Below are 25,215 nucleotides of genomic sequence, written 5' to 3'. Positions count from 1 at the left end.
AGTGAACTGAGGTTGGAGCTCCAGAGCTGCCATCTCACATTTAGCTTTTTATGAGTGGGAGGATCCCCTTTGCTGTGCCACACCCCACATGGCCCCAGAGTATCTGTGGAAATCAAGACAATAGCACCCCAGCTGCTGGAGGAAGCAGGCGTTTTCTGAGAACCAGGATTGTTGTGGTTTTTCTTGTACCCTACCCAGTCTCTGGAGGGGCTCAGGAAAGGCTGCTGAGTTGCCTCGAAAGCTGAGTGGACGCCTCTTCTCCTCAAAAGGCCTCGCCTTAGTGGCCTGATGCCATATCAAAAAAGAAACAGACTCCTCAGTCTGCCTGTCCCCGACTGGACAGAACATGCGAGTGGTACTGGCAGGACTGCTCACCTTCTCAATGCCTGCTATGAGATGTTTTTCGCCTGGTGCTGCCTGGAAAACCCAGGTTCTCGGGGGACACAGTGTCATTTTGACACTGCAAACTGTGGCTTGTTTCATGTCACTGGAGCTCAGCCCCTGCTTCATATGATTATGAAAAGCTCATGGTATGGCACTTTATGGGGCATTCTTTTTTTTTTTTTTTTTTGAGACAGGGTCTTGCTCTGTCACCCAGGCTGAAGTGCAGTAGTGCCATCATAGCTCACTGCAGCCTCCATCTCCTGGGCTCAAGCAATCCTCCCACTTCAGCCTCCTGTAACTGGGACTACAGGCATGCACCACCAAACCCAGCTAATTTTTTAGAATTTTTTGTGGAGATAGGGCCTCATTATGTTGTCCAGGCTGGCCTTGAACTCCTGGGCTTAAGCTGTCCTCCTACCTCAGCCTCCCAAAGTGTTGGGGTTACAGCCGTGAGCCACCACATGTGGCCAGTGGGTATTGTTTCATTTAATCCTCACCATAACCATTCCAGGGGTGGATACTGTTGTTACCATTCCAAGTGAGGAGTCCCCATCTCAGAGGTGAAATGCTTTTTCAAAAGCTGGTGGGACTAGAAAAGGTGAAGCTGCTGAACCCAGGACTTGCTGGCTCTTACTGCCTGCTGTGCATGGCTAGATGTGGGCCTGGTCCCAGGCCAGATCGCTTGAGTGTGGCATCCTTACAATTTAACTGCTGGCTTTGTGCTAAAGCCCTCTGGTGGGGGCCCTCGTGAAGGCCTGGGATAGTAGGCTGGGTATCTGGCCTTCTAGCCGTTGTCTGTGCCTGGCAGAGCGATCCTGTTGGTCCTTGGAGACAGCAATGCACAGCCTGACCCATGGCCTGCAGGTTGCCTCAAATGCACCCTTGGGTCTACAAATTGGGATAGACTCCCTGCATCTTGCAGCTCCATCCTGGCATACAGGCTGGAAGCCTGTCAGCTGCAATGAAGTTTGCTACAAATAGGCAGAAATGCCAAGTGCAGCTCAGCCAGGCAGTGAAGCCAGCAGTACAGCTTGCTGGTTAAAGGACAAGGGCTTTGAAGGTTCTGAACAGGGGATGTGTCATGTTGCCCAAGAAAGTGATTGCTTCAGGAAAGGGGACCTGGCATCCAGCATGGGGGAAATAGTCTCCTTTTTGCTCCGGACCCTTCTACCTGTTTGAGTTTTGTACTGTGTGCAGGTAACTCCTAAACCAAGAAGAACTTGGGTGTTGATGTTAGCCAGGCCTGGGTTAAGTCCTGGCTCTGCTGCATGTCACAGTCACAGTCAACATTTATGGAGCCCTGTCTACATGTTGTGCTAATTTTGGCCTATTTGCCATTTACTGGTCATATGACATTGGACAAGTGGCTTTTTCTCTGAAGCTCTTTCCTCCTTCCCCAGTTGTGAATGAAAATGCTTTGCAGAGTTGGGGATTGAGTGAGGACATGAGAAAGCACTTGCCACATGGCCTGAGATGTTGGGAGGACTCAGTAAATGGGAACTGTCAGTTATGGCTTTTGTTCTGAGAGTAAATGTTGGGAGGATGAGTGTTGCTGAGGGGCTACAGAGAAGCAGGTCTTAGCAGCATGTCAGGAGAGGCTGCCTGCCTTGTCCTTCAGGGATGAGCATGCTGCAGTTCCACACTACCCCCATGGGATGGCTTTTCTGAGAAGACGAGGACACTGCGGCAGTGAGCACGCCCTTCCCAGACTCTTCCTGGAAAGGTTCAGTTCCCACAGTGCTAGAATTTTCACCTGACTCGTTGTCAGCGTCACCATTGGTTCACAGATTTAGGTAGTGCCTTTCACAATGCATCCGTTCAGCATTTGCCTGTAGTGTTTGTTTCATCCCTGTTGCTTGGCACGATACTTCCCCCCATTGTATGTTTTCTGATGTCTTGGTAATGTATTTTGGAATGAGTGTGTAGCCTAGATTGGAAGAGTCATTCATTTTGTGATTGCACCTCCCCTAGAAATCAGTCTGATCCATGGGAAAACTGCAGTTCCTGAGGGCTTCCCTGAGATCTCCAGCCCTTCTGCCTTCCATGACGATGCTCTTTTGTAAAATTCCGAAGTACCTCAGAGCTTTTAAGTTGTGAATAATACAACAAACTCATCTGTGCCACCAGGCTCAGTCCAGGCATAAAGTATGACCTGTACCTGTGGGGCCCCTCTGTACCTTCTCTGTTTGTCCCTCTCCCTTCCAAAGGGAAGCATGTGGGGTCACTAGGTGTATCTCAAGCTTGGCTACAGAGTGAGTCACCTGAGGAGGTCAGTACTGGTGCCTGAGTCCCAGCCAGGGTGTGGCCTGGGCAGTAGGACGTTGAAGAGCTGTCTGGGTGATTCTAGTGTGCAACCAGCGTTGAGAACCACAGGTGTCGATCTTTCCAGGTATTACTCTTACTATAGCTGTGCGTGTCCCTAAACAAGGCGCTATTGGTGTGCTTTTAAACGTGATGTCAATGGTGCTGTACAGTTTGTATCTGTTTTGCTTTTGCTTATGTAGCATTATGCTTGTGAGATCAATCCACAACTAAATAGCTCTCGTTCACACATTTCCTGGTGGTAGAGTGTCCATTCTAGAAGCATACAGCCGCTGCCGGAGCCATATTCTGTTGATGATCATGTAGAGGGTTTGCGGTGTTCACTGCTAGGATTGTGAACATCCTTGAACACTTTCCCCGAGCATGGGAGTTGCTCTGTGTGATGCTGCTCAGCTTTTGCCACATCATGGCACATGTAGACGATCATATTTTCACTTTGGCAGATGCGGGGCTCTGGACTCCCTAGACCCCACCCAGCCATCTCGGGCTGTGGCTTTAAGATCTTACCCACTGTTGGGAGCTCAGCCCTAGAGTTTATTCCCGGGAGGGGAATTGGGACAGCACCTTCTACTCCCTTAGATACTGCAGGAGTCCCTTCTGGAGTGGTTATGGCAACTTCTACTCCCTGCAGAAGTCTGGTTTTGCCAACCCTTGGCACTGTCCAACCTTTTAATTATTGCAAATCTGGTGAGTATGATATGATACCTTGTTTTATTCAGTATTTCCTAATATCTGGTACATTGAGCATGTTTTTATGCTTATTGGTCTTTTGAGTTTAATCTTTTAACTGCTTGATTGCGTCTTGTTTACACATTTGTGTTTTTCTTTTCTTATTACTTTGTAGAAGTTCATATTCTGGATCCTATTTCTTTGGGGTCTGCTGCAGATATCTTCTCCCAGTCTGACTTGTCTGAGCTTTTTTAATGGGGCTTTTTGATACCTCAAAGTTTAAATTGCTTTTTTACACTTAGGTCCTTGATCCACCTCAGTGATGCCCACCCAGTGGGTGATTTTTTGGGACATTTAGCAAATGTCCAGAGACAGTTTTGGTTGTCCCATCTTGGGGATGGTGGTCCTCCTGGCATCGAGTGAGTAGAGGCCAGGGATGCAACTAAATACCCTACAATGTACGGGGCGACCTCTCACAACTAAGAAATATCTGGTCCAAAATGTCAGAGTGCTCAGGTTGGAGATGCTGCCCTAGGGATTCTGATCAGGTATGAGGCAGGTTCCTAGAATCTGAATTTTTCACAAGCACCTTGGGTGGCATTTATGATCAGGGGTGTTTGCAAAGCACAAAAGTGTGGAGTATAAATACCTTAGGATGGCGAAGAGGTCAGTGAAGGTTCTCTGGAGGCGGTGGGGGAAGGGAAAGGAGAGGTCAGACATCCAGGGAGAGAGGAAGCACATCGTATGCTCGCGGGGTGGGGAGGAGGGGAGCCTAGTGGCCCAATCCCCCTGACCCCCAGAGCAGCCTTCTCTTCCTTTGGGTCACTGAAAGCAACACCAACTCCGTCCTGGGGGCTGGAACTTGCTGCCTCTGGACGCTGCTGCTCTGCTTCCAGCCATAATCATGAGAGATGAGATTGTCAAAGACCCATAGCTGCTTTTGATTGCTGTTGGTAGACCCAGCATTGTGCTGTGTGCCTTCTGTACGTTCTTTCATCGTATTTTTATCTCAACCCTGTGAGATCATTTGTAGAAAACTGCTAGACAGAGGTAAAATGAAGCACCAGTGTCATCCAGCAAGAAGGTATCAGAGCTGGGTTTCCAACACTTAACTGCTGTGCTGTGCTGAGGACATCCTGGAGCCCAAGTCCAGTGCCGCCCAGTGTGGTCCCGGTCAGTTCTGCTCTCCAGCCTTGCCTAATGGGTCGTGGGATGACAGGCTGCCCTGAGTTGGCCAGCCTTCCTAAATAGCCCTCGTGCCCCGTGGCAGCAGGAGAGAGACCCCCCACATGCGAGGAGCTGCTTGACTTCCATTTGCCTTTCTACATGCTAGGCATTTGAGCTGACTTTCAAAGGGATCACTTCCTGCTTTGAAAGCAACCACAGTATCTTAAAGTCAAAATGCTGATTGAAACCTCCTGGAGAGTGTGCCTGGCTCCCTTGCCCTTATTTGTCCAAAGTATGATTCCTTCGCCACAAGCATTTCCTGACGGCATTCTTGAGCCAGAGCCCAGTGTCACGGTCTGCCTGTTCGTTTATGGGAACTCTGGGCTGTCACTTGGATAATTGATTTCAGGGCCCTGGGTCTTCCAAGCAGCTGAGTTCTACAGGCATCAAAGGCAGAGCGTGGAAGCTTCCTCCGCTGCGCAGCTGAGTTGAATTCTATTTATCTTTTCAATTCTGGTTAAAGGAGTTTTCCTATGAGTGCCTTACTTTTTCTTTGTGGTCTAGTCCTGCCGCCTCTGCTTGGGAATGGCGCTGAACCTCTCTGAGCCTCTGTTTTATCCGTGGAAAATGCAAGGGAATGAGCTCCCCTCAAAAAAGAACTGGTGGAAAGGTAATACAGTCTTTCAGCTTGTCAGCCTTCTGAGAGAAACGTACTTGGTGTAGGCAGCACAGAGGCCTCAAGCTGGTAGACTGCAGGCCCAGTTCACCTGCAGATGTGTTTTGTTTGCCTCGTGGTGGGTTGATGACAGTTTTGTTTTGTTTTAATTAGTTACCATCCTTTAAAAATCGGGGAATTCACAGAAAAATCTGCGTTTCTGGCATTGTATAGAACATCAGAGCTCACAGCTCTTGGGCCCACATTCCTGCCTGGCCACTCTTGGCTGGAGTGGGAAGAGCCTGCCCCTCTTGGGGGCAGGGCAAATGCTGTCCTGTCAGCCCCAGCCTCAGCCCTGCCCAGCTGCACTCATGTATGCTGCTTACTGGCCCCGGAGGCATCTGGGTTGCATAAGATATTAATTCCGTATTTTGTTGTCTCAGATGTAGAAAGAAGTGAGGTGGGATCACATTTGGAAGTCATTATCAGGGTGATGTGATTTACTATGCCTGGGAAGGCCTCTTTCTTCCCTGAAACCAGGAGTTGACTCAGGGCTACACATTTGTATTGCATTTCCCCCAAGTTGGGGTATTCTTCCCACCTACTCAGGAAATTGGAACAGTGTGGAAGTAGTAAGTGGAAGCCGCTGGAGGACTGAGACCGTTCCTTTAAGAAAAGGCCCAGGAACTTTAGGCTGAGCTGTTTCATCAGGGGAACCTGGAAACGGCCCTATTATCAACTTTCCTGGCAAATGATGCAAAGAATACCAAACTGTGCCCTAAAACCATGAGAGGGCACTTGGCAGGGACTGGACTTGCCAGGTTAAGGGGTAGGGGAAATCAGGCTGACTTATGACTTTGGATTGTGAAAAAGATGCATTTGCTGCTGTCAATTTTGCTGGCCTCTGCCACTGATCCAAGGCCCAGGATCAGTAGGGCCCAATCTGAGGAGGATGTGGAGCAGGGCACAGTGTTGTTAGGAGTGGAAATGCTGGCCCTTCTCCCAAAGTGGGGAGGAAGGTGGGAGCATAAAGTGACCGATTCCTACTGAAGCCTCCTCACGGCACAGGCATTTTCCACCTGTAATGCAGGGCAGGAGCCATGGGGACACCCCTCGCCTGAGGTCACCCTGCTTGTCAGAAGGCCTCGACTTCACCCTCTCATCAGTCTGGCTTCTTTTTAGAGGCTCACATTTGCTGTTGGGAGATACTTGGTCTTTGCTCCATTCCTGCCTCCCTTTTTGGTACTTCCTCCTCCTAGGCTCCAGTCCTGTCTTCTCCAAATACTACTCCCAGAGACACTGCATTTCAGTAGAGGGGTTCTGAAAACCCTTAGGATCTCTAGTGGAGGAATATCGGCTCAGTGACAAGATTAGAAAGGACATTGAGCAGCAGAATAGGGAGTTTTCCTGGCCCCCACCCCCAAGAATGTTTCACAGTGCCTGGATTTGGTCAGCAGTTGGGACCTTTTTCCATATCCAATAAAAGCTAGTTCTGTCTCCCCGTGTTGACCGAGCTGCTTGAGGGTGGGGTCTGTCTTGGTCATTCAGTAGCCACTAAGTGCTTGTTGCAGGAAGTTGTGGAATAGGACTTCCTGTGTTGGTGCTGGTCAGTGTCTGGGGCTCAGCCTTGGGAGCCAAAGGTCACAGTCTGCAAGGGTGAGGCTTGTGCATTCTTAGAAATGGCTCTGTTACGTGACAGTTTGAGGGAAGCTTTGTAGAAAGAGGAAGTAGCTATTTTTTACCCCAGAAGTCTTTCTTCTGTCCTTGGGATGCGGCCATTTGGACCTGTTTTACCCAGGTGTGGTACACGAGCCCCTCTTGGATGTCCTTGTCTAAGGGATATTTGAGGGTACTTCAGAAGTGTACTTTTGGGCCTCAAGAGTTGGGATGTACAACAGAGCCTCAGATCAGGGTTACCTGGGGTTGTGGCCGTGTCAGCAGGGCCTGGAGGCTGTGGGGGCCTCCTCAGCCCTTACTGGACAGGTGGGCAGGTGAGGCTGCCACTCTCCAGGCAGTCCCACTCTCCGCTGGGAGGCAGAGGGAGCTGAGAGACACCCCAGTTCAGCTCAGGGCCTCCCACGAGAGGAGGGCCCATGTAACCAGCCCCTGCCTCCTCCCCCTGCAGGCTGGATCCTCATTGACCGCTGTGGGAAGCACTTCGGTACGATACTCAACTACCTGCGAGACGGGGCAGTGCCTTTACCCGAGAGCCGCCGGGAGATCGAGGAGCTGCTAGCAGAAGCCAAGTACTACCTGGTCCAAGGCCTGGTGGAAGAGTGCCAGGCGGCCCTACAAGTAGGCATCACCCTTTCTTCCCATATGGGCGGAGAGGCACCAAGCCTACCTGCCTTCCTCATTTTCCCTGTCTGCAAAACGGGGGCGGTTTCTGTCTGACTGAGATGTTGTGAGAGTTAATGAGTTTGCCCTGGAGCCCGATTCCTTCAGTCAGAGTGATCCCTGGGAGGTCTCCCTGGAACAGCAGGCCACCTACTGTCTCAGTCCTTGCAGCCCCCATGCTGTTGGATCTTCTCATGTGTACATCTCAACCCTTCAGCAGCGAACCCCGCTGTGTAAAACTTGGTCAGTGTTCGGGACCAATCTTAGGGTTACTCTAGTCCCAAAAGTCATTGTTGGGAGCTCAGCATAATCTCTACAGACAGACACCCCTCACTCCTTAGCTGGACAGAGCAGGACCATTGGGGTCAGGTCTGGTGACAGTAAAATCCCACAAAACCAAAATTCTTCTGGACATAGCCAACACCCCTTTATTTCAAACAAAGTTACAATGTGGCAGAGCATCAGAAGCGTCCCTTTGGGTTGTCTGGGTTGTCATAGGAATCTGGTCTGTGTGCATGAGGCCCTTGTTTGGGCCTCCCCAACACCACATGTCTGTGTCTGGCCCCGCACCGGACCAGTACCTTTAACGCTGCACACCACCTCTACTCTGAGAGTCTGAACTCACTGTAGATCTAACTGAATGTTGCAGCATTTACTTTTTTATTGTTACTACGCTGTTAAAAGTGATGCACATGCATCTTTCAAGAAGTCAAATAGTGCTGCAAGGTTAACATCAAAAACACCACCATACCCCCTCCTACTCTCCTTCACCCCTGCAGTAACCTCTGTGAATTCTTTCAGCAGTTTTTTCTGTTCACATTTATGTTTCCACATAATTCGCCTGTGCTGCTTTTTATTGAATTCTCAGTTTTTGACATTATCTACTGGCATGACTGTAGAAAACTAGAATTTAACTCACGCACTGCCCCTACCTCCACCCCCACCAAGCTTAGGCATACTCTTCCTTCTCCCATTCTCCTGGTACATTTCATCACAGTTCTGGCTAAATTCAGAGTTTACATCATAATGCATAAATATGGCTGACAGTTAAGCCACAGAGTGTACAATGATTATTTTCTTTCTTCTGTAACTGTAAGTTTGCCAGAGTTAGGGATTGCCTCATTGTTTTGTTCGCTTGATTTTCTAAATATATGTTCCTACTTCAGCCCCATGTTCTCAGCGGCCTCATACTGGTGTGTTCAGACACATCAGAGGTTCTGTTTCATCTTTGTCTTGGAGACATGCCCCTGGGTCTTGTTTCTATTAGTCTGAGGTTAGACCTCCAGGACTGACCTCCTAATTCTTTCCTCTTAGTGTCTCTGGCTTTATCCTTTTGTTCTACTTGCTCAGAAGTTTTATTTTTTCACCTTTATATTTTCAACCCTTCTATCAAAATTTTCGTTTCTGCTATTGTCTTTCTAACTTCTAAGAGCCTTTTCTTGCTCTCCGAATGCCCTGCTTTCCACAGCGTGCTGGTCTTGAGGCCGTATCTGCTCTCATCTGTCCGATGATACTATTTGTTTTCTTTCTTCTGCCTTCATTATCTGACTCCTCCTCTTTTCCTCTCTTTGTTTTGGTTTTGCTCTCATGTTTAGGAGGCTTTTCACATGTAATCTGATGATGCTTGGCTGTCTGTTGAAAGAATGAGACTCTGAAAGCTTGTTTGTGCATGTATGGTCCTTGTCCACTGGGCTGCATTGTGGTGATAAGGCAGACTTTTTCAGCGGGACCCCCAGATATCAGAATCTGTAAGCCATTTTGGGGGACAGATGGTGTTCCTGAAGAGCAATCCTCTACTGTCCTCCTGCTGATGGGTCTAGGCCTGGCCGGCTGCCTTTGGGGATCTGGAAGGGGAAGGAGCTGGGGTTGCTGGTCACTTAGTGTGATGTTCACTTCTCACCCCGTTTTCAGAATCGCAGCTCAGCCCTGTCCTCTACTGTGCAAACCACTGCAGGAAAGTTGCCCTTTCTTCTGCCTGCGTGGGGACAGAGATGGATTTGGGGATCTTCCCAGTGCTTCTGCCCACTGGTTTCAGCTTTCCCCCTCTCCTTGGTTAACGCTCACCTGTGACCTTTCCAGCCTCAAGTTTTTGACTTTTTTTTTTTTTTCCTGGTCTGCTGACCTCACTTCTCCCATTCTTTTTCCCTTTATGGGTTTATACTTTTTTTTATTCCTCTGCAGCCATCGTAGTGGGGTTTTAGAAGCTTTTGATTAAATCACGTTTCAGCTGCTACGACGAGGGTTTATTTTTGAGTGGCTTCCTGGGCTGTGGAAAATGGTCGTCATTGTTAATACTTACTCAGCATCCTGGCCTATAATGGTCATAGCCAAAGAGCAGACTTACTGGGAAACCGAACTCCCTGTCTCCCTCATCTAGTTCATTGGTGGTAAGAATCCTCCTCTCTTCCCAGCCATGACTGCCCCATCTCCCCTTGCCAGAGCCTGTCTGTCCAGCAGGTCAGCTTTAAAAATGCAGTGCTAGGCAGGCCTCCTAGGCTGAAAGCATGTTTTGTTCCAGCAGAACAAAGATACTTATGAGCCTTTCTGCAAGGTCCCTGTGATCACCTCATCCAAGGAAGAACAAAAACTTATAGCGACTTCAAATAAGGTATGTTGGAGGCACCCTTGTGGAATTTCTTTTGCTACCAGAAATGATGGAGGTTCTTCTGAATAACTTTTGAAATAAAAACATGTGTAATTGCCTGAGTGAGGCCTGAGAATGGGTTCACAATGGGAAGCTACAGGTCATCTTTTGTCCTCTGCTATTGGGTCATGCGGTCCCCCTCTCCAGCCACCAAGCTATGCTTGTCTGCCTCTTCTGCTGCAGCGCAGGGCCCCAGCCCTATGGGAAGCCAGTAGTTCATTGCACCTGCCTGCCAAATAATTCTTCGTCTTCTTCTTTTAAAACAACCCACAGCCGGCCGTGAAGTTGCTCTACAACAGAAGTAACAACAAATACTCATATACCAGGTAAGGCGTCAGCTGGGAAAGACAGCTCCATTTACTAGGAAAACCTCCACTCACACCAGCCAGACCCAGCTCCTCTTTGTACCTTCAGATGAGGATGACCCCTCTGTACCTCTCTGCCTGGATAGATAAGCAGACAGATGGATACAGGGGTATAACTCTGAGCTATAATTCACACATATCATAAAAGTCATCTTTCTAGAGTGCACAGTTTTTATTATATTCACAATATGTGGTTTTTAGTATATTCACACGTTGTGAGGCCATCACCACTATCTAATTTTAGAACTTTTTCACTGCCTGAAAAGAAACCCTCTATTCATTAGCAGTCACTCCCCATTTTCCCTCAGCCATTGCCTCCCCAACCCCACAGCCTAGCTAGGTAACCACTAATCTGTTTTCTGTCTTAATGAATTTGCCTGCTCTGGACATTTTTATATAAATGGAATTGCATAATATGTAGCCTTTTATGACCAGATTCCTTCACTCAGCATAGTGAGATTACCTAAGAGGTTTTCAGGGTTTATCCACGTTGTAGCATGAATCAATACTTCATTCTTTTTATGGCAGGATAATATTCCACAGTGTGGACCACATTTTCTTTACCCATTCATCAGTTGATGGACATCTGGGTTGTTTGCACTTTTTGGCTATTGTTTTAATACTGTTATGAACATTCATGCAGTCTTCGTGTGGATATATGTTTTTCATTTCTCTAGGAGCAGAATTGCTGGGTCATGTGGTAACTCTAGGTTTAATCATTCGAGGACCTGCCAAACTGTTTTCTAAAGTGGCTTCACCATTTTACATTCCCACCAGCAATATATGCAGGTTTCTAGAATGCCATTTGGCCCTTGAAAACATGTGGCTCTAACTCGGGAACTTGAGGGATGCCGGGAGGATTTAATGAGGTTACTTAAGATCTTTAAAAAGACCTGGGATACAGAGTCTCCCTTGGGCAGTGCCATTCTGCTCCTCGCGGGGCTCGGTGAGGCGCTCTCCTCCACCTGGTGCCTCTGCCCAGAGGCTGTCACTCAAGCACGATGGTTAGGAGCACTCAGGCTTAGGGGCCAGGGCTGTCTTTTGGGGGGCCTGTCTGCCATTTATTAGGTTCAGCCTCGAGCAATTAATTTCTCTGATCCTAACTTTCCTTCTTGAGCGATTGAGATTGGAGTGCATTTGTCATGGGATTCGTGTGAGGTTGAAATGAGATAGTGGAGAAAGTGGGCTCAGTAAGGCCCTGCGTGTAGAAGGGCCCAGCAAATGATGGCAGTTTTTACCAGCTTGTGGTCACCGTATCAAATGCTCTTTTGCAGCAATTCTGACGACAATATGTTGAAAAACATTGAACTGTTTGATAAGCTGTCTCTGCGCTTTAATGGAAGGGTGCTATTCATAAAGGATGTCATTGGGGATGAAATCTGCTGCTGGTCCTTTTACGGTCAGGGCCGGAAGATTGCTGAAGTCTGTTGTACCTCCATTGTCTACGCCACTGAGAAGAAACAGACCAAGGTAAGAGCCTCGAGAGGACAGTTTGGAGTGGCTGTTCTGAAACATACACCTGTAGAACTTCCTTTCACTTGAGCACAATACAGAGGGAAACGCTTTTAAAATGCTTTGGTTGGCTTGTGACTGCTCGTCGTTAAAGTATTTATCTTTTAGACCCTGCAAAGAGCCAAATGTAGGGTCCATCTGGCATTCCTTAGTTCCCTACCTTGCTGGCTTCCTTCCAAGCACGCTTGACTCCCTGGCTGGGCTGGACTCTGGGGATCTCTTTTTATATCATCCTCTCCAAACCAGTAGGCTTGACCTGTCCTTTGACCTCTCCCACCGTGCCATTCCACGAAGCTGGATTGCTCTGCACAGTGCTGCTAGAGATCTGGCCCCCCCTTAATTGAATTTGCCTGCCCTTTTGGGGCTCTGCAATTGGGTTTTCTGTCTTTTTAAAGTTTTAATTCACACTATACACTGTCATTTCTTTAACCTATCTAAAGGAAATCTGGCTATCCAGTGACACGCAGCAGCTCTGCTGTGGGCCGACGGTCATGCCTCTTGTCACCCTCGCACAGGAGGCCCAGGAGACTGAGCCTGTAGGTCCCCTACTCACGTTATTACTGTCCCTGCAGCTTTTGGGGGTACACAGCTCTGCATGAGACTAGCTGACCTCGAACAAGAAGCACATGAGAAAAAATCACATCACAAAGTAGAAACCAGAGTCTCTTTTTTAACTTATTATTTAAAATTTAAGCCATACACAGAATTATAGTGTGGTGATCTCCCCTGTGCCATCATGCCACGTCAAGGGCCGTCAGCTCGGGCACTCTCACTCAGTCTGTATCTGCTCCACGTCCCCAGCACTGACAGGATGAATTGGACAACATATTTTATTCCTAAGCATTCAAAATTATCCTAAAAGAATGATAAGGGCAAAACACTGAGGTTCTTTTTGCTTTCAAAGATCCCAGGGGTGGGGGCGAACCAGAATCATCTGCCTCTCTCTCCACATTGGCAAGACATCATACCCCTTTTCTCCTGTGAACTGTTTCTTTTAGGGCTGTGAATTCTTCCTGTAATTAGACCCCATTCTGTCATGGTTTGATTTTTTAAAATATGCCTGGGCTGCCTCTGCCCTTGGGTATTAAAAGGAGAGTCATCATATTGATTGAGCTTTAAAAGATTAAGACTTCTCATTTTTAGAGCTTAATAAGGAACAAGGGGATTTAGAGAACACGTGATCTGATCCCAGCTGTTTCTAGATTAGCAGACAGGTTCAGGAGCGGCGTGTTCTTGTGTTTGTACAGCTAGGTATTGGCAGAGCCAGGATGGGAAGCCAAGGGCCTCTTTCTTTTCTCTTTTTGTTTTGAGAGAGAGTGTTGCTCCGTCACCCAGGCTTGCATACAGTGATGCAATTATAGCTCACTGCAACCTTGAGCTCCTGGGCTCAAGTGATCCTCCTGCCTCAGCCTTCTGAGTAGCTGGGTCCACAGGTGCATGCTACCACACCTGGCTCATTTTATTTATTTTTGTAGGGACTGGGTTTCACTATGTTGCCCAGGCTGGTCTCGACCTCCTGGCCTCAAGTGATCCCCCCACCTTGGCCTCCCAAAGTGTTGGGATTACAGGCATGAGCTACTGCGCCCAGCCCGTGTCACTTGACTCTCCTCTCTCATCTCCAGTCTGTTATTGAGCCCTACTGGGAAGTTGTGTTTTTGTTTGGGGCTGTTGGTTATTGTATTTGTCAGTTCTCAAGTGCTTATTTGGTTTTTCTATCTCCTTGCTGAGACTCCCTTTGTTTCCATTTGCTCTAACCCTTATTTACTGGAACATGTTAATAATAGCTGCTGCCAGGTCTTTGTCAGGTAATTCCAAAACCTTGTGTCATCTTGGCACTGGCATCTGTGAGTTACTTCCCACAGGAGTTGAGAATTTCTTGGTTCTTGTGTATTGAGAAATTTTGATTGTATCCTAAACATTTTGAATATTGTTAAAGGGCTCCAGGCCTTGTTTAAATCCTAGGGAGAACATTGATGTTTTTGTTTTAGCAGGCAATTGACCCAGTTGGGCTCAGGCTGCAAGCTCTTACCAGCCTTCTGTAGTTTGTAGTTGCAATGACAGTTTGGTTTTCATAGCCTTCAAATCCATCCCAGCTGTGTGCCACGCTATGGCCCGTCTGTCCTGGGCAGTATCTCTTGCAGCATTCAGTTCTTTCAGGTCTGCTTACGCGGTTTAGGGGCAGATCTTGCAGCTGGGTGTGGGTCTAGGAGTTCATATACAACTTCACAGGTTGCTTCTCAAGCTCCTCTTCCTTCGTAATCTCCGCAGTTCTCTAAGCGTCCCTGGAGTCCCCTTTTCTGATCAGCCAGCCAGAAAGCTGGGGGGTTTACTTATTCCCGCTTTGCCACCTACTTTCTGTGACCGTGCCTATATTTTGGGCCCAGCAGCATGAAGATAGAAAAAGCAACTAGATTCACCCAATCCTGCTGAGACCACAGCTCTTCTCAGAAAAGAAGGTTCCTTCCCTCAGAGTTTTGACTCCTGCAGGCTCTGGTTGCTGCCACAGGAATGCTCAGGTCTGGGTGCAAGAAAATAAAGAAAAGGACTGAGCATGGTGGCTCACACCTGTAATCCCACACTTTGGGAGGCTAAAGCAGAAGGATTGCTCGAGTCCAGGAGTTCAAGAACAGCCTGGGCAACATAGCAACAGCCCTGTCTCTACCAAACATTAAAAAAAAAATAGCTGGGCATGGTGGCGTGTGCCTGTAGTCTCAACTACTTGGGAGGCTGAGGTGGGAGAATCATTTAAGCCCAGTAGTTCAAGACCAGCCTGGGCAACATATCATCACACCCATCTCTACAAAAAAATTTTAAAAGTTAGTTGGGTGACTGGGCGTGGTGGCTGACGCCTGTAATCCCAGCACTTTGGGAGGCCGAGGCGGGCGGATCACAAGGCCAGGAGATCGAGACCTTCCTGGCTAACATGGTGAAACCCCGTCTCTACTAAAAAATACAAAAAATTAGCAGGGCGTGGTGGTGGGCACCTGTAGTCCCAGCTACTTGGGAGGCTGAGGCAGGAGAATGGCTTGAGCCCAGGAAACGGAGCTTGCAGTGAGCCAAGATTGCGCCACTGCACTCCAGCTGGGGCGACAGAGTGAGACTCTGTCTCAAAAAAAAAAAAAGTTAGTTGGGCATAGTGATGCATGCCTATAGTCTCAACTACTTGGGGAGGCTGTGGTGGGAGAATCATTTGAGCCTAGGAGTTCAAGGCTGCAGTGAGCTATGATTGTGCCACTGCACTCCAACCTGGGTGACAGAGCAACACGCTCTCAAAACAAAAAAGAGAAAAGAAAGAGGCCCTTGGCTTCCCATCCTGGCTCTGCCCCTAACCAGCTTCACAAACACAAGAACACGCCGCTCCTGAACCTGTCTGCCAATCTGGAAACAGTTGGGATCAGACCATGTGGTCTCTAAATCCCCTTGCTCCTTATTAAGCTCTAAAAATAAGTCTTAAAATTTTAAAGCTTAGTTAGCCAGAGCCCATATCTTAAAAAAAGGAAAGAAAACCAGGATTTCCTCCTGCCTCTCTGCTGTTAGACTCGGTAGCCTCCCTGGCCACTAGAGACCTTCTGGAGGTCTTCTGTCCTGGTGCCATTTCAGGGTTTCAGGTTGCATCAGTGCTGGCAGCGGCAAACCATAAACTCACCGCTGGGCATTACTCCAAATTCTGTCGTTCCCCCATCCACCTGCCACGATTTACTTCTGAGTCCACAGTTAGCTGCTGCGTGCATCGCATCCTGGCTTTGTAGTGTCAGTGAGGAAGACGGGGTAGAGTGTGCCTGCTCCATTTTTCCCAGAACTGGAACCTCTGAATTCTACCCTGAAAGTGGAGTCTAGTCTGATCAAACGTGTGGGACCTGCTTATGTGGCCCTCCTCCTGTTCATCACACCTTAACCCTGAAGGGCAATGAGCAAACACAATGATTTGCCAAGGAGGAGGGCTCATGTCCATTTTGTGGGGGTCCCCAGCTGGACCCTGTACAAAAAACTGCTTTAGAGACTGCTTTAAGGTGTGGACGGACTTGTGTGCAAGGTTGCAGCTCTGTTAGAAGCCTATTAGCACTGACCTAAATGTCCATCCAAGTATGGTTAATTGCATTGTGTTTATATTTCCTTGTTCCAGAATGATCTCTAGGTTAAGTTAGGGACAAGAGGAAGACATGTACAAGTGTGTATGGTGGGCTACCTTGTGTGTGTTTTGTGTGAATAAATATATGTACAAATATTGACATGCACAGAATCTTTGAGAGGGTAAAATGATGAGAAACTGTACCTTTAAGAAGGGAAACTAGGGGCAGGGAGACCTGTTTCTCTGCATCCCCTTGATTTTCTGTGCATTTAGCGCCACACGTAAGTGTTGCCATTGAAAATATCAGTTTGTTTAAAAATAATACTGGTGGCCTTCAGTGGAATCCCAGGGGCCTGATTTAGTCTGGCGGCCCTGCTTAAAGTCCAGGTGTTGGCAGAGAGGGTGGGCCGTTAACTTACCTACCCTGTATTTTGTGGGAACACAGGTGGAGTTTCCCGAAGCCCGGATTTATGAGGAGACCCTGAACATTTTGCTATATGAGGCCCAGGACGGCCGGGGACCTGACAATGCGCTCCTGGAGGCCACAGGCGGGGCGGCGGGGCGCTCCCACCACCTGGATGAGGACGAGGAGCGGGAGCGGGAGCGGATCGAGCGCGTGCGGCGGATCCACATCAAGCGCCCCGATGACCGGGCCCACCTCCACCAGTGAGCAGGCAAGAGACCGAGCCGCCCTTCTCTCACCGCCCCCACTCCCTGCCGTGCTACACCCAGATCCTGTGCAGGCTGCCGGGCCCCTTCTGCTTCCCTTGGAGCCTGGAGATACTTTTGTAACAAGTCAGATGATTATTTTGGTATTGCTTGACAAGGCAAATTGATTGTCTTGACCCAGGCGTATGACCCCTGTCTTTGAACAAGCTGTGTCTAAGATCTCTACTTTTCATGAGAATCTGAGACTCTTTGGAGCCAGGCTTTCTCGGTTCTCAGAGGAAAAGTATGAATGTGTGTGAAGTGTATGTGAGAACTTTTGTTTGCAGTATTTATTTTTGTGGGTGTCGACTTCCCATATGGGCTTTTTGGGTGACACTCCCTTAAGGGTTCAGTTTGACAGTTCGAGAGTTGTTCTGCAGTTGGAGGCCACCAGAGGTATCTGAGCTCCCTGCTTCCTATTTCATAATCTTCCAGCCCCAGCAGATCCACTCCTGGTTCCTGTGTGTTTGGCCCGGACACAATCCCCACCGCTTTGCTAGAAGTGCTTTCTGCCATGTCGCTTTGGGCCTAGAGCTTGTTGATAATTGCAGCTTGTGGCAGTGGAAATGTGGCTGAATGAGCATCTAAATCGTTGTGACCAGTGCAACTTTGGGTGCAAGGTTTTGTTTAGGGAGAAAGCTTTTGGCCACCTTGGGCTGGTCTTTGGCCTGGTGCTCACTGGGACCCCACGTGTCTGCGTAGGAGCAGAGCTTTCCATGGCAGTAAGTGTCCAGCTCTGTTTCTGGTTCTTTCCCCAACTCCAGCCCCTTCCAGTTGTTCTCCTGGTTGACCTGACTCCACTCCAGGAAGGCCATCTGACCCTGTGACAGGCATAGCTCATAAACTACCCCTCCCTGGGATCCCACTCCTCTTCAGCCTCCTTCCCCATGAAGCTGGGCTAACTTTCTAAGTCAGTTGGCTTAGAAATTCAGTGTGGCCCAGACCCTTTTTCCTCCCAGCCTGGCATCCAGGCAGGGACACCCTCACACCACCAGCCCCAAGGAGCTTACCTGCTGTAAACACAGACCCCCTTGTCTTTGCCTCTGATTTTTACACAGTGTAGAGTGGCCAGCAGTGAACAGGTTGAGGATGTGCGGGTTGATAGATACCTTTGGGTCTGCTTTGTGTCTGCGTTCATGTTTAAGGGATGTGTGCGACTGTGGGTGGGGACGTGTGATTGTGGGGCACAGGTGGCCCCTGCTGGAGCCCGGCTGGGTGCAACACCCATGTAGGACAGGTGTTCTCAGTGACCTACCTCCCAGGCTCCTCTGCGCCTGCAAAGGAACAGGAGTGAGTCGTGACTGACAGGGGTGGTTGAGACTAGACTAGGTAGAGTAGTTACCAGGAGATGTGAATGTGTGTCAGGTGATGGATGGGTTTGTCAAGGGAATCATTACCGTTTTATACCAAAGGTATTAACATGGGCAGCCTTTGACATATATATTCCAAAAAGCGAGTTTATATTTTCAAACGGTTTTTACAGCTTAGACTTTGTACGTACTGCCCTGCCTGTGACAGTTGTATGCCTTCATTTTGTATCCAACAGCAAAGCCTACAATAAAACTTGGAAACAATCATGACTGAATGTCAAAATCATGTATTGGGCAGACGCTTTTTAAACTGTCGTGTGAGAAACTTTTATATTAGGCCATTTGGATTTTATTAACTGCTAAGGAAAGAGGGCTTACAAAATAATGTTTCGTAAAGATTTTATACTGTTTAAGTTTTAAACACCAACCCTGCCTTTTGGGTTGAGCTTTTTTAGAAAGTCGAAGTGAATATCGGCCCTGAAAATGGAAAAGCCATTGTATACTTTTTTTTTTTTTTTTTTTTTTTTTTGAGGTAGAGTCTTGCTCTATAGGCCAGGCTGGAGTGCAGTGGCACGATCTCCACTTACCACAACTTCTGCCTCCCGGGTTCAAGCGATTCTCCTGCCTCAGCCTCCCGAGTAGCTGGGATTACAGGCACCTGCCAGCCCATGCCCGGCTAATTTTGTATTTTTAGTAGAGATGGGGTTTCACCATGTTGGCCAGGCTGGTCTCGAACTCCTGACCCCTGATCCGCCCGCCTGTGATCCGCCCCCGTGATCCCAAAGTGCTGGGATTACAGACCTGAGTCACCACACCTGGCTGCATAGTTTTTTAAATGTCTGTATGAAGAATGAGTTTGTGGAACAATTTGATTTGCTGTGGCCTCTATGCCTAATGAGCTAGTGTTTCTGGCAGCTCTCTCTACCCTCACTTTTTCTCCAACTTTGCACCTGTAGTTTTGAGTCTTTGTCTCTCTGGAATATGAACAGGTTTATAAAACATTCCATGGTGAACAAATTCTGTCGGCTGCGTTATAGCCATGAGTGAACAGACAGCATTGGCTGGTCCAAGCTCTGTTACTGAATATACAAGGAACTGATTTTTCTTATGTTCGCACTAAGGGCAAAAACCAGTATTTATAATGTAAGCACTAGCCAAGTAAAACATTGGCCCAAGATTTGGTAAAGAGTCAGGTTTCACTGCAATGTAGTAACTACAATTTTTTTACTAATTGGAACAGCTTTGGTGTGTTGTAATCAAGGTTTTTGTTTGTTTGTTTGTTTTAAATAAGCCATTTGATTGTGGTGACTGGGGCCCATGTCCGAGACAATTCCTGGCATATTCTGTCACCCTCCTGTGGGGGGAATCACTGTGCGGGGACCCCATTCCCCAGTTAAAGTGTGTCTTTGTACCTTACAACAGCGATTCGGACCCGAGTGTGAACAACGCTCAGCCCTCCCTCTGGAGCGTGTGCTGTCTTTAGGGCTTTACCCAAAGTCACTGTAACACAGTTAAGTGTGTCATTAACCTTTCCGTCTCTGCGCTATAAAAATAATGCTCAAAGTTTTAGATGTAGCCACTGTATGTTGTGCAGACATTTGTGGACATGTAAAATAAAAGTCATAAAATGCTTCTGTTTTCTGGGTCTTTTCAGACATGCCCAGCATAACCGGGCCCCTCAAATGTGGTTTTCAACAAAGGCAGGGCCCCCACGTTCTGCCTCACCCCCTTAAAGTCGCTCGGGGTGGAAGGGAAAGACGAGTCATGTTTCTGTAGTGTTTGAAGTCAAATGCCAAAAGGAAGTCTTGGGGTCAAAGGCTGCCTGGCTCGTGAAAAAGGGTGAATCAGCTGGTGTTACCACTGATTTACTGTTATGGGGCAGACGGCTTCAGTTCACCAAACCCAATCCCTTGACACATCTGAGTTCCATTTATGTAAAGCAAAATTCAAATTTTGCAGCTTTAGGAAATTTCCTTTAGTCTCAGACCATGCACAGTAAGTCATTGAGAGGTTCTTGGAAGCTGAGACTTGAAGCAAAACCATGAGGCTAATGGATTGAAACAAGAGTTCAATTCCTACAGCATGTTGCTGGGCACAAAAACATCACCCAACTTCTAAATAAAGACCAAAGCACTTCTCATATTAAACACTGAAATAAATGAGCTACACATATATTTAATTAAATTAAAAATAAGATCATTACCTAAGTTTTGGTGAATGAGTGAGTGAGGGTGGTTGTAGCGGTGGCCGCATCAATCAGTGAATAAACGCTTGCAAAGGGGAAATTATAAGGAGCCCCTCCCCAGTTACAAGTGTGACGGGCTCCCTACACGCTTTTGCACTGTGGCATTTATTGTCCATTTGTGTGCTCATATGCTTTATATCCATTTTTCTTTTACAATAAAATTCGTATTCATTCATTCTCCAACCTGCATGTTCAGGGTTGCAGATGCCCAGAGCCCAATCCCAGCAGCTCAGGGCACCAGGCGGGACCCACCCTGGACAGGATGTCCTCCTCTCATGGGGCTCACTCACGCACCCACACGCACTCAGACTGGGACTGCATAGACACGCCAGTTCACCTGATACATACACCTTGGGGATGTGGGAGGAAACCAGAGCATCCAGAAGAAACCCAGAGACATAGGGAGAACGTACAGACTCCACCCAGACAGTGGCCTTGCCCAGGAATCAGATGTCTTATCAACATAATGAAATGTTATTTGAGAACTTACTGTACACAGTATTGCATCATGTCTCGGGGCAGCTTGACAGAGGTAGAGAATCTTGCCCACCCTCTAATGACACGTTGGAGTGCCCATTAAACATAGGTCCTGTCGAGGGTGTTTAGAATCATGCCTTTGGGTGACCTGGGGTCTGTGTCCAGAAGGTGACAATTTAATAAGGTGCCACGAGGCAGCTGAGAAGCTGGGGTTAGGCTTTGGCCTAACTAACGCCCCTCAGTTTCTTCAGATGTGATCCGTTAGTGCTGCGGGCCTGGTTCCTTGAAGAGGTAGCCAACTGGATCCAATCCCTGCTTCCCCTGTAATTTCCTCAGTTGGAGCAAAAATGGCGGTGGTAGAGGTGAGATGTCATCCTCTATCAGGACTTCCTCCTGACCGACACCTGGGAGAGAGTCACACTTCAGTTTACAGCCCTGCCCGCTCCCTTTGCTCAAAAGGAAACAGTTATCACCTCAACTGTCACCATTAGCAAGGTGGGTGTGGAAGGCCTGTGAGAAGCCAGTGCCACCTCCCATGAGATAAGCCAGACTTAGAAACTGGCGCATGGAGGCCTGTCAGCCTCTTCAGCCAGAACCAGTCAGGGAGGAAGACAGACTCCATGTGACTCCAGAGGAGAGAGAGACAGTCTCCAGGGTGTCACTTTTAAGACAGCATGTAAACTAAAAAGACACCTTATAGTCTACATCCAAAATGATCCTTATTTTAACTTGTCCCCAAAGGAGTTCATTGTGTCTAGGGGCAATTATTTTTTATCTACAAAATTATTTTATTTTTTTGAGACAGCGTCTCACTCTATCACCCAGGCTGGAGTGTAGCGGTGCCATCTCAGCTCACTGCAACCTCTGCCTCCCACGTTCAAGCAGTTCTCCAGCCTCAGCCTCACTGAGTATCTGGGACTATAGGCATGTGCCACCATGCTCAACTACTTTTTGTATTTTTACTAGAGACAGAGTTCATCATGTTGGCCAGGCTGGTCTCCAACTCCTGACCTCAGGTGATCCGCCCATCTCGGCCTCCCAAAGTGCTGGGATTACAGGTGTGAGCCACCACACCTGGCCTGCAAAATGACTTTATAGGTAAATCCACTTAAATTTCAATGTGTATGAGACACTCCATGTTCACAGACCATTTTTTAATTAATTTGTATCAAAATTCTTTGTATAATACAAGAAACATTTTAAAGATATAGCCCCCTCTGCTTTTAACATGTCATTTTTCAGCAAAACTGGATCAAAACAAGCTCCATATACTACCTGCCAGCGAGGACCACTGGGATGCTCAGCCCAGCAGCCCAGCATGGGCACAGTCAGGGAAGGCAGCATACTTGTGTGCTTGGGCTAGACTTCTCTCTAGCATAGCCATGGTTCCCAAACCTCTGTGCTTGTTAGACCCGTTTTATACCAAAGGTATTAACATGGGCAGCCTTTGACACATGTATTCCAAAAAGCGAGTTTATATTTTCTTACGTATTTTTTATGTATTTCTTACATACTTTTCTTACATTTGTATTTTCTTGCATCCTGAAGCCCAAGCCACACCTCCAACCAATTAAGTCTCAGTATCTGGGTGGGACACAAGCGCATTGATTTCGATGTGGAGGGAAGTTATGGATAGCCACTGTAATGAGCATAAAGCCTTCATCCAGTGAAAAGTGAGACTCTGCTATTTGAGAAGTGTTTTATGTCAGTTTCTGGTTCCCTGACAACTTAAGGATGGTAAGCTTTTCTTCTTTTCTCATTCAGTGTTTAGACGTATATATCTCTGTATCAATTTCTTCCTATCTTACAGATGTAGAATTAGGAATAGAGGGCAGAAATGAACTATTAATAGCTTGTGAATCCAGTCAGTCTATAGGACTGAAATTGGTAGAACTTTAACTTACATTCTATAAAACGGCTTACTTCCCTCCCAGAGACAGCCACTCACCACTGTTAATTGTCCATTTTTATTTTTATAGATTTGTTCTTCCGGTCCAGTGTCGAAAACTATTGTGCCTTCTTTTCCCGGACTAATAAAAAACTGTAAACTTAAAATACACAAAGTGACACATTACTGACATACTGTATTTTCTTCTCTCAACCTTTGGTCTGCAAAAGAAATTCACTTACGAAATTCTACTAATTTCAAGATCAAATTCCTGTTTTATTACAGTGTTTTATAGCATATTTGAGGAAAGGAAGAACGCTGTTGCCACAGCTGGGTAACCTACATGTTTCGGTAGTTACTGTGAAATCAAGTGAGCACATTCAGTTCTTCAGAGGGTCAGTGTGAGGTCTGCGGAACTACTTCCATGTCACGCTGAAGCTCTGAGGGGCTGAGTATTCCCTCAGAGGTACAGCAACACAAAGACGACACATTTCAAAGCACTCAACTCTCCTTATTCCACCTACAAATGTGCTCCTCTGGTTGTTAAAACTTGGAACAGCACAGGATGAGGGAAAAGAAACAGCTCTCCAGGATATCCTGCCTTCACTGACTTCATTTATCTGGAACCCAAGATCACAGGGATGAAGACGGAAAAAAGTTCTTTATGGGAGGGGGCGAGGATGTAACACTAGAGGCTTGTTTCTCACCCCTTACTGGTAGAGATGGTGCTTGATTATGTTGGAAGCAGGAGGCAAGCAGGAGTGAAAACAATATTTGTATCTTTCCTGATCTGTAATAATTTTTTTTTTTTTTGAGACATTGTCTAGCTCTGTTGCCCAGGCTGGAATGCAGTGATGTGACCTCAGCTCACTGCAACCTCTGCTACCTGGGTTCAAGTGATTCTTGTGCCTCAGCCTCCCGAGGCACAAGAATCACTTGAACCCAGGTAGCGGAGGTTGGGATTATAGGCATGCACTGCCAAGCCCAACTAATCTTTGTATTCTTTTTTTTTTTTTTTTTTGGGGAGACGGAGTCTCGCTGTGTCCCCCAGGCTGGAGTGCAGAGGCGCAACCTCGGCTCACTGCAAGCTTCGCCTCCCGGGTTCACGCCATTCTCCTGCCTCAGCCTCCTGAGTAGCTGGGACTACAGGCGCCCACTACTGCGCCCGGCTAATTTTTTGTATTTTTAGTAGAGACGGGGTTTCACCGTGGTCTCGATCTCCTGACCTTGTGATCCGCCCGCCTCCGCCTCCCAAAGTGCTGGGATTACAGGCGTGAGCCACCGCGCCCGGCCTGTATTCTTAGTAGAAATGGGGTTTCACCATGTTGGCCAGGCTGGTCTTGAACTCCTGGCCTCAAGTTACCTGCTCGCCTTAGCCTCCCAAAGTGCTAGGATTACAGGCATGAGCCACCATGCCCGGTCTTAATAAACACTGTGACATTGAATTACTTCCTGAGCTGAAGATGAAACCACCTACCTTCCTTGAACAACATTGACAATGTTCTCCTTCTTAACCAGCATGACGAGTTTAGTAACTGCTTCAAACATGTGTCCACACTGCAAAATGGCATCCCCCTGGGGTGGGGAGGAGACAAGGCATAATTTCAGTATTCACAGCTTAAAGAAACAGACACACCAACAGACAAGTTTCACGGTGGTCAACTTAACATTTTGGCAGTATATCATTTCTGTCTTTTAGTAGAGACTGGTGGCTGACAATTACCTTTTGCTTGTCCTCTGGTGAAACATGAATGACTAAGATTCCGTCTCTCAGATTGCTGGTGGAGACACCTTAAGACAGATCCAGAGTTAGGAGCCAGGAACTAGACAGCTTGACGTGAGTACAGAGAAGAAGAGATACGCCCAGGGGCTGCCCAACCCCATGCTTCATTCTCCTAGCTGGGCCCAGAAGGATGAAGGGCATACTTTAGAAATCAGCCTGCTAGTGGGCTCCGATCGCCGTGGAAGAAGACTATTGCCAGTCTGGGTACTTGAGTAAAGTGGTGCTATTAATATTTATGCCAGAATAAGGGGTGCAGTCCAGGCTGGGCAACGCCAGGGGAGGAGGGTAGATGGTTTTTTTGTTTTGTTTTTTTGGGGTTTTTTTTTGGAGCCAGAGTCTCACTTTGCCGCCCAGGCTGGAGTGCGTGGCGCAGTCACAGCTCACTGCAACTTCGAACTCCCAGGCTCAAGTGATCCTCCTGCCTCAGGCTTCCAGTAGCTGAGACTACAGGTGTGCATCGCTACCCCGGGGTTTATGGGCACCCTACACTTGTGTTTCCCGTTTGGGAGCTTCATTACTGGACTTTCTAGTAGTTGAGTCAACTCAGTGCATTGTTTTAAGATTGCCCACTTCTTACCTTTGAGAGCTGAGTACTCTATTTTCTGCTTGATTTTGGCAAGTTCCACCACGTAAGCTGCTTTCTGAGTAAGAATGAGTTGCCGCTGCCGTGCTTTGAAGCC

General features: G+C 47.6%; 2 protein-coding genes across 4 annotated transcripts in view; one reads left to right on the top strand and one right to left on the bottom strand.

Moving 5' to 3' along the window:
* Window positions 1-19,774, top strand: part of KCTD10 (potassium channel tetramerization domain containing 10) — a 29,172-nt gene extending 9,398 nt beyond the window's left edge. The window contains exons 1-6 of one of the 3 annotated variants that reach the window (XM_011997836.1): window positions 3,288-3,393; window positions 7,323-7,492; window positions 10,056-10,142; window positions 10,452-10,504; window positions 11,818-12,013; window positions 16,570-19,774. In XM_011997836.1, the coding sequence (XP_011853226.1) occupies window positions 3,315-3,393; window positions 7,323-7,492; window positions 10,056-10,142; window positions 10,452-10,504; window positions 11,818-12,013; window positions 16,570-16,794 (810 nt within the window). In that variant the 5' untranslated portion in view covers window positions 3,288-3,314 and the 3' untranslated portion in view covers window positions 16,795-19,774. Of the gene's footprint in view, window positions 1-3,287; window positions 3,394-7,322; window positions 7,493-10,052; window positions 10,143-10,451; window positions 10,505-11,817; window positions 12,014-16,569 lie in introns of those variants that run through there. The other 2 variants (XM_011997835.1, XM_011997834.1) reach the window with 2 other exon arrangements.
* Window positions 19,775-21,244: 1,470 nt separating this feature from the next.
* Window positions 21,245-25,215, bottom strand: part of MYO1H (myosin IH) — a gene marked incomplete at its 5' end in the record, with an annotated part of 14,696 nt that continues 10,725 nt past the window's right edge. The window contains 5 exons of the mRNA XM_011997929.1: window positions 21,245-21,268; window positions 22,813-22,912; window positions 24,230-24,327; window positions 24,476-24,543; window positions 25,113-25,215. Coding sequence (XP_011853319.1) covers window positions 21,245-21,268; window positions 22,813-22,912; window positions 24,230-24,327; window positions 24,476-24,543; window positions 25,113-25,215 — 393 coding nt within the window. The remainder of the gene's footprint in view (window positions 21,269-22,812; window positions 22,913-24,229; window positions 24,328-24,475; window positions 24,544-25,112) is intronic.

The sequence above is a fragment of the Mandrillus leucophaeus genome, unplaced genomic scaffold, assembly GCF_000951045.1.
Source record: "Mandrillus leucophaeus isolate KB7577 unplaced genomic scaffold, Mleu.le_1.0 Scaffold55, whole genome shotgun sequence".
NCBI classification, from domain to species: domain Eukaryota; kingdom Metazoa; phylum Chordata; class Mammalia; order Primates; family Cercopithecidae; genus Mandrillus; species Mandrillus leucophaeus.
Note: the sequence above shows the minus strand (reverse complement) of the source record. Positions and strands in the feature narration are given on the sequence as shown.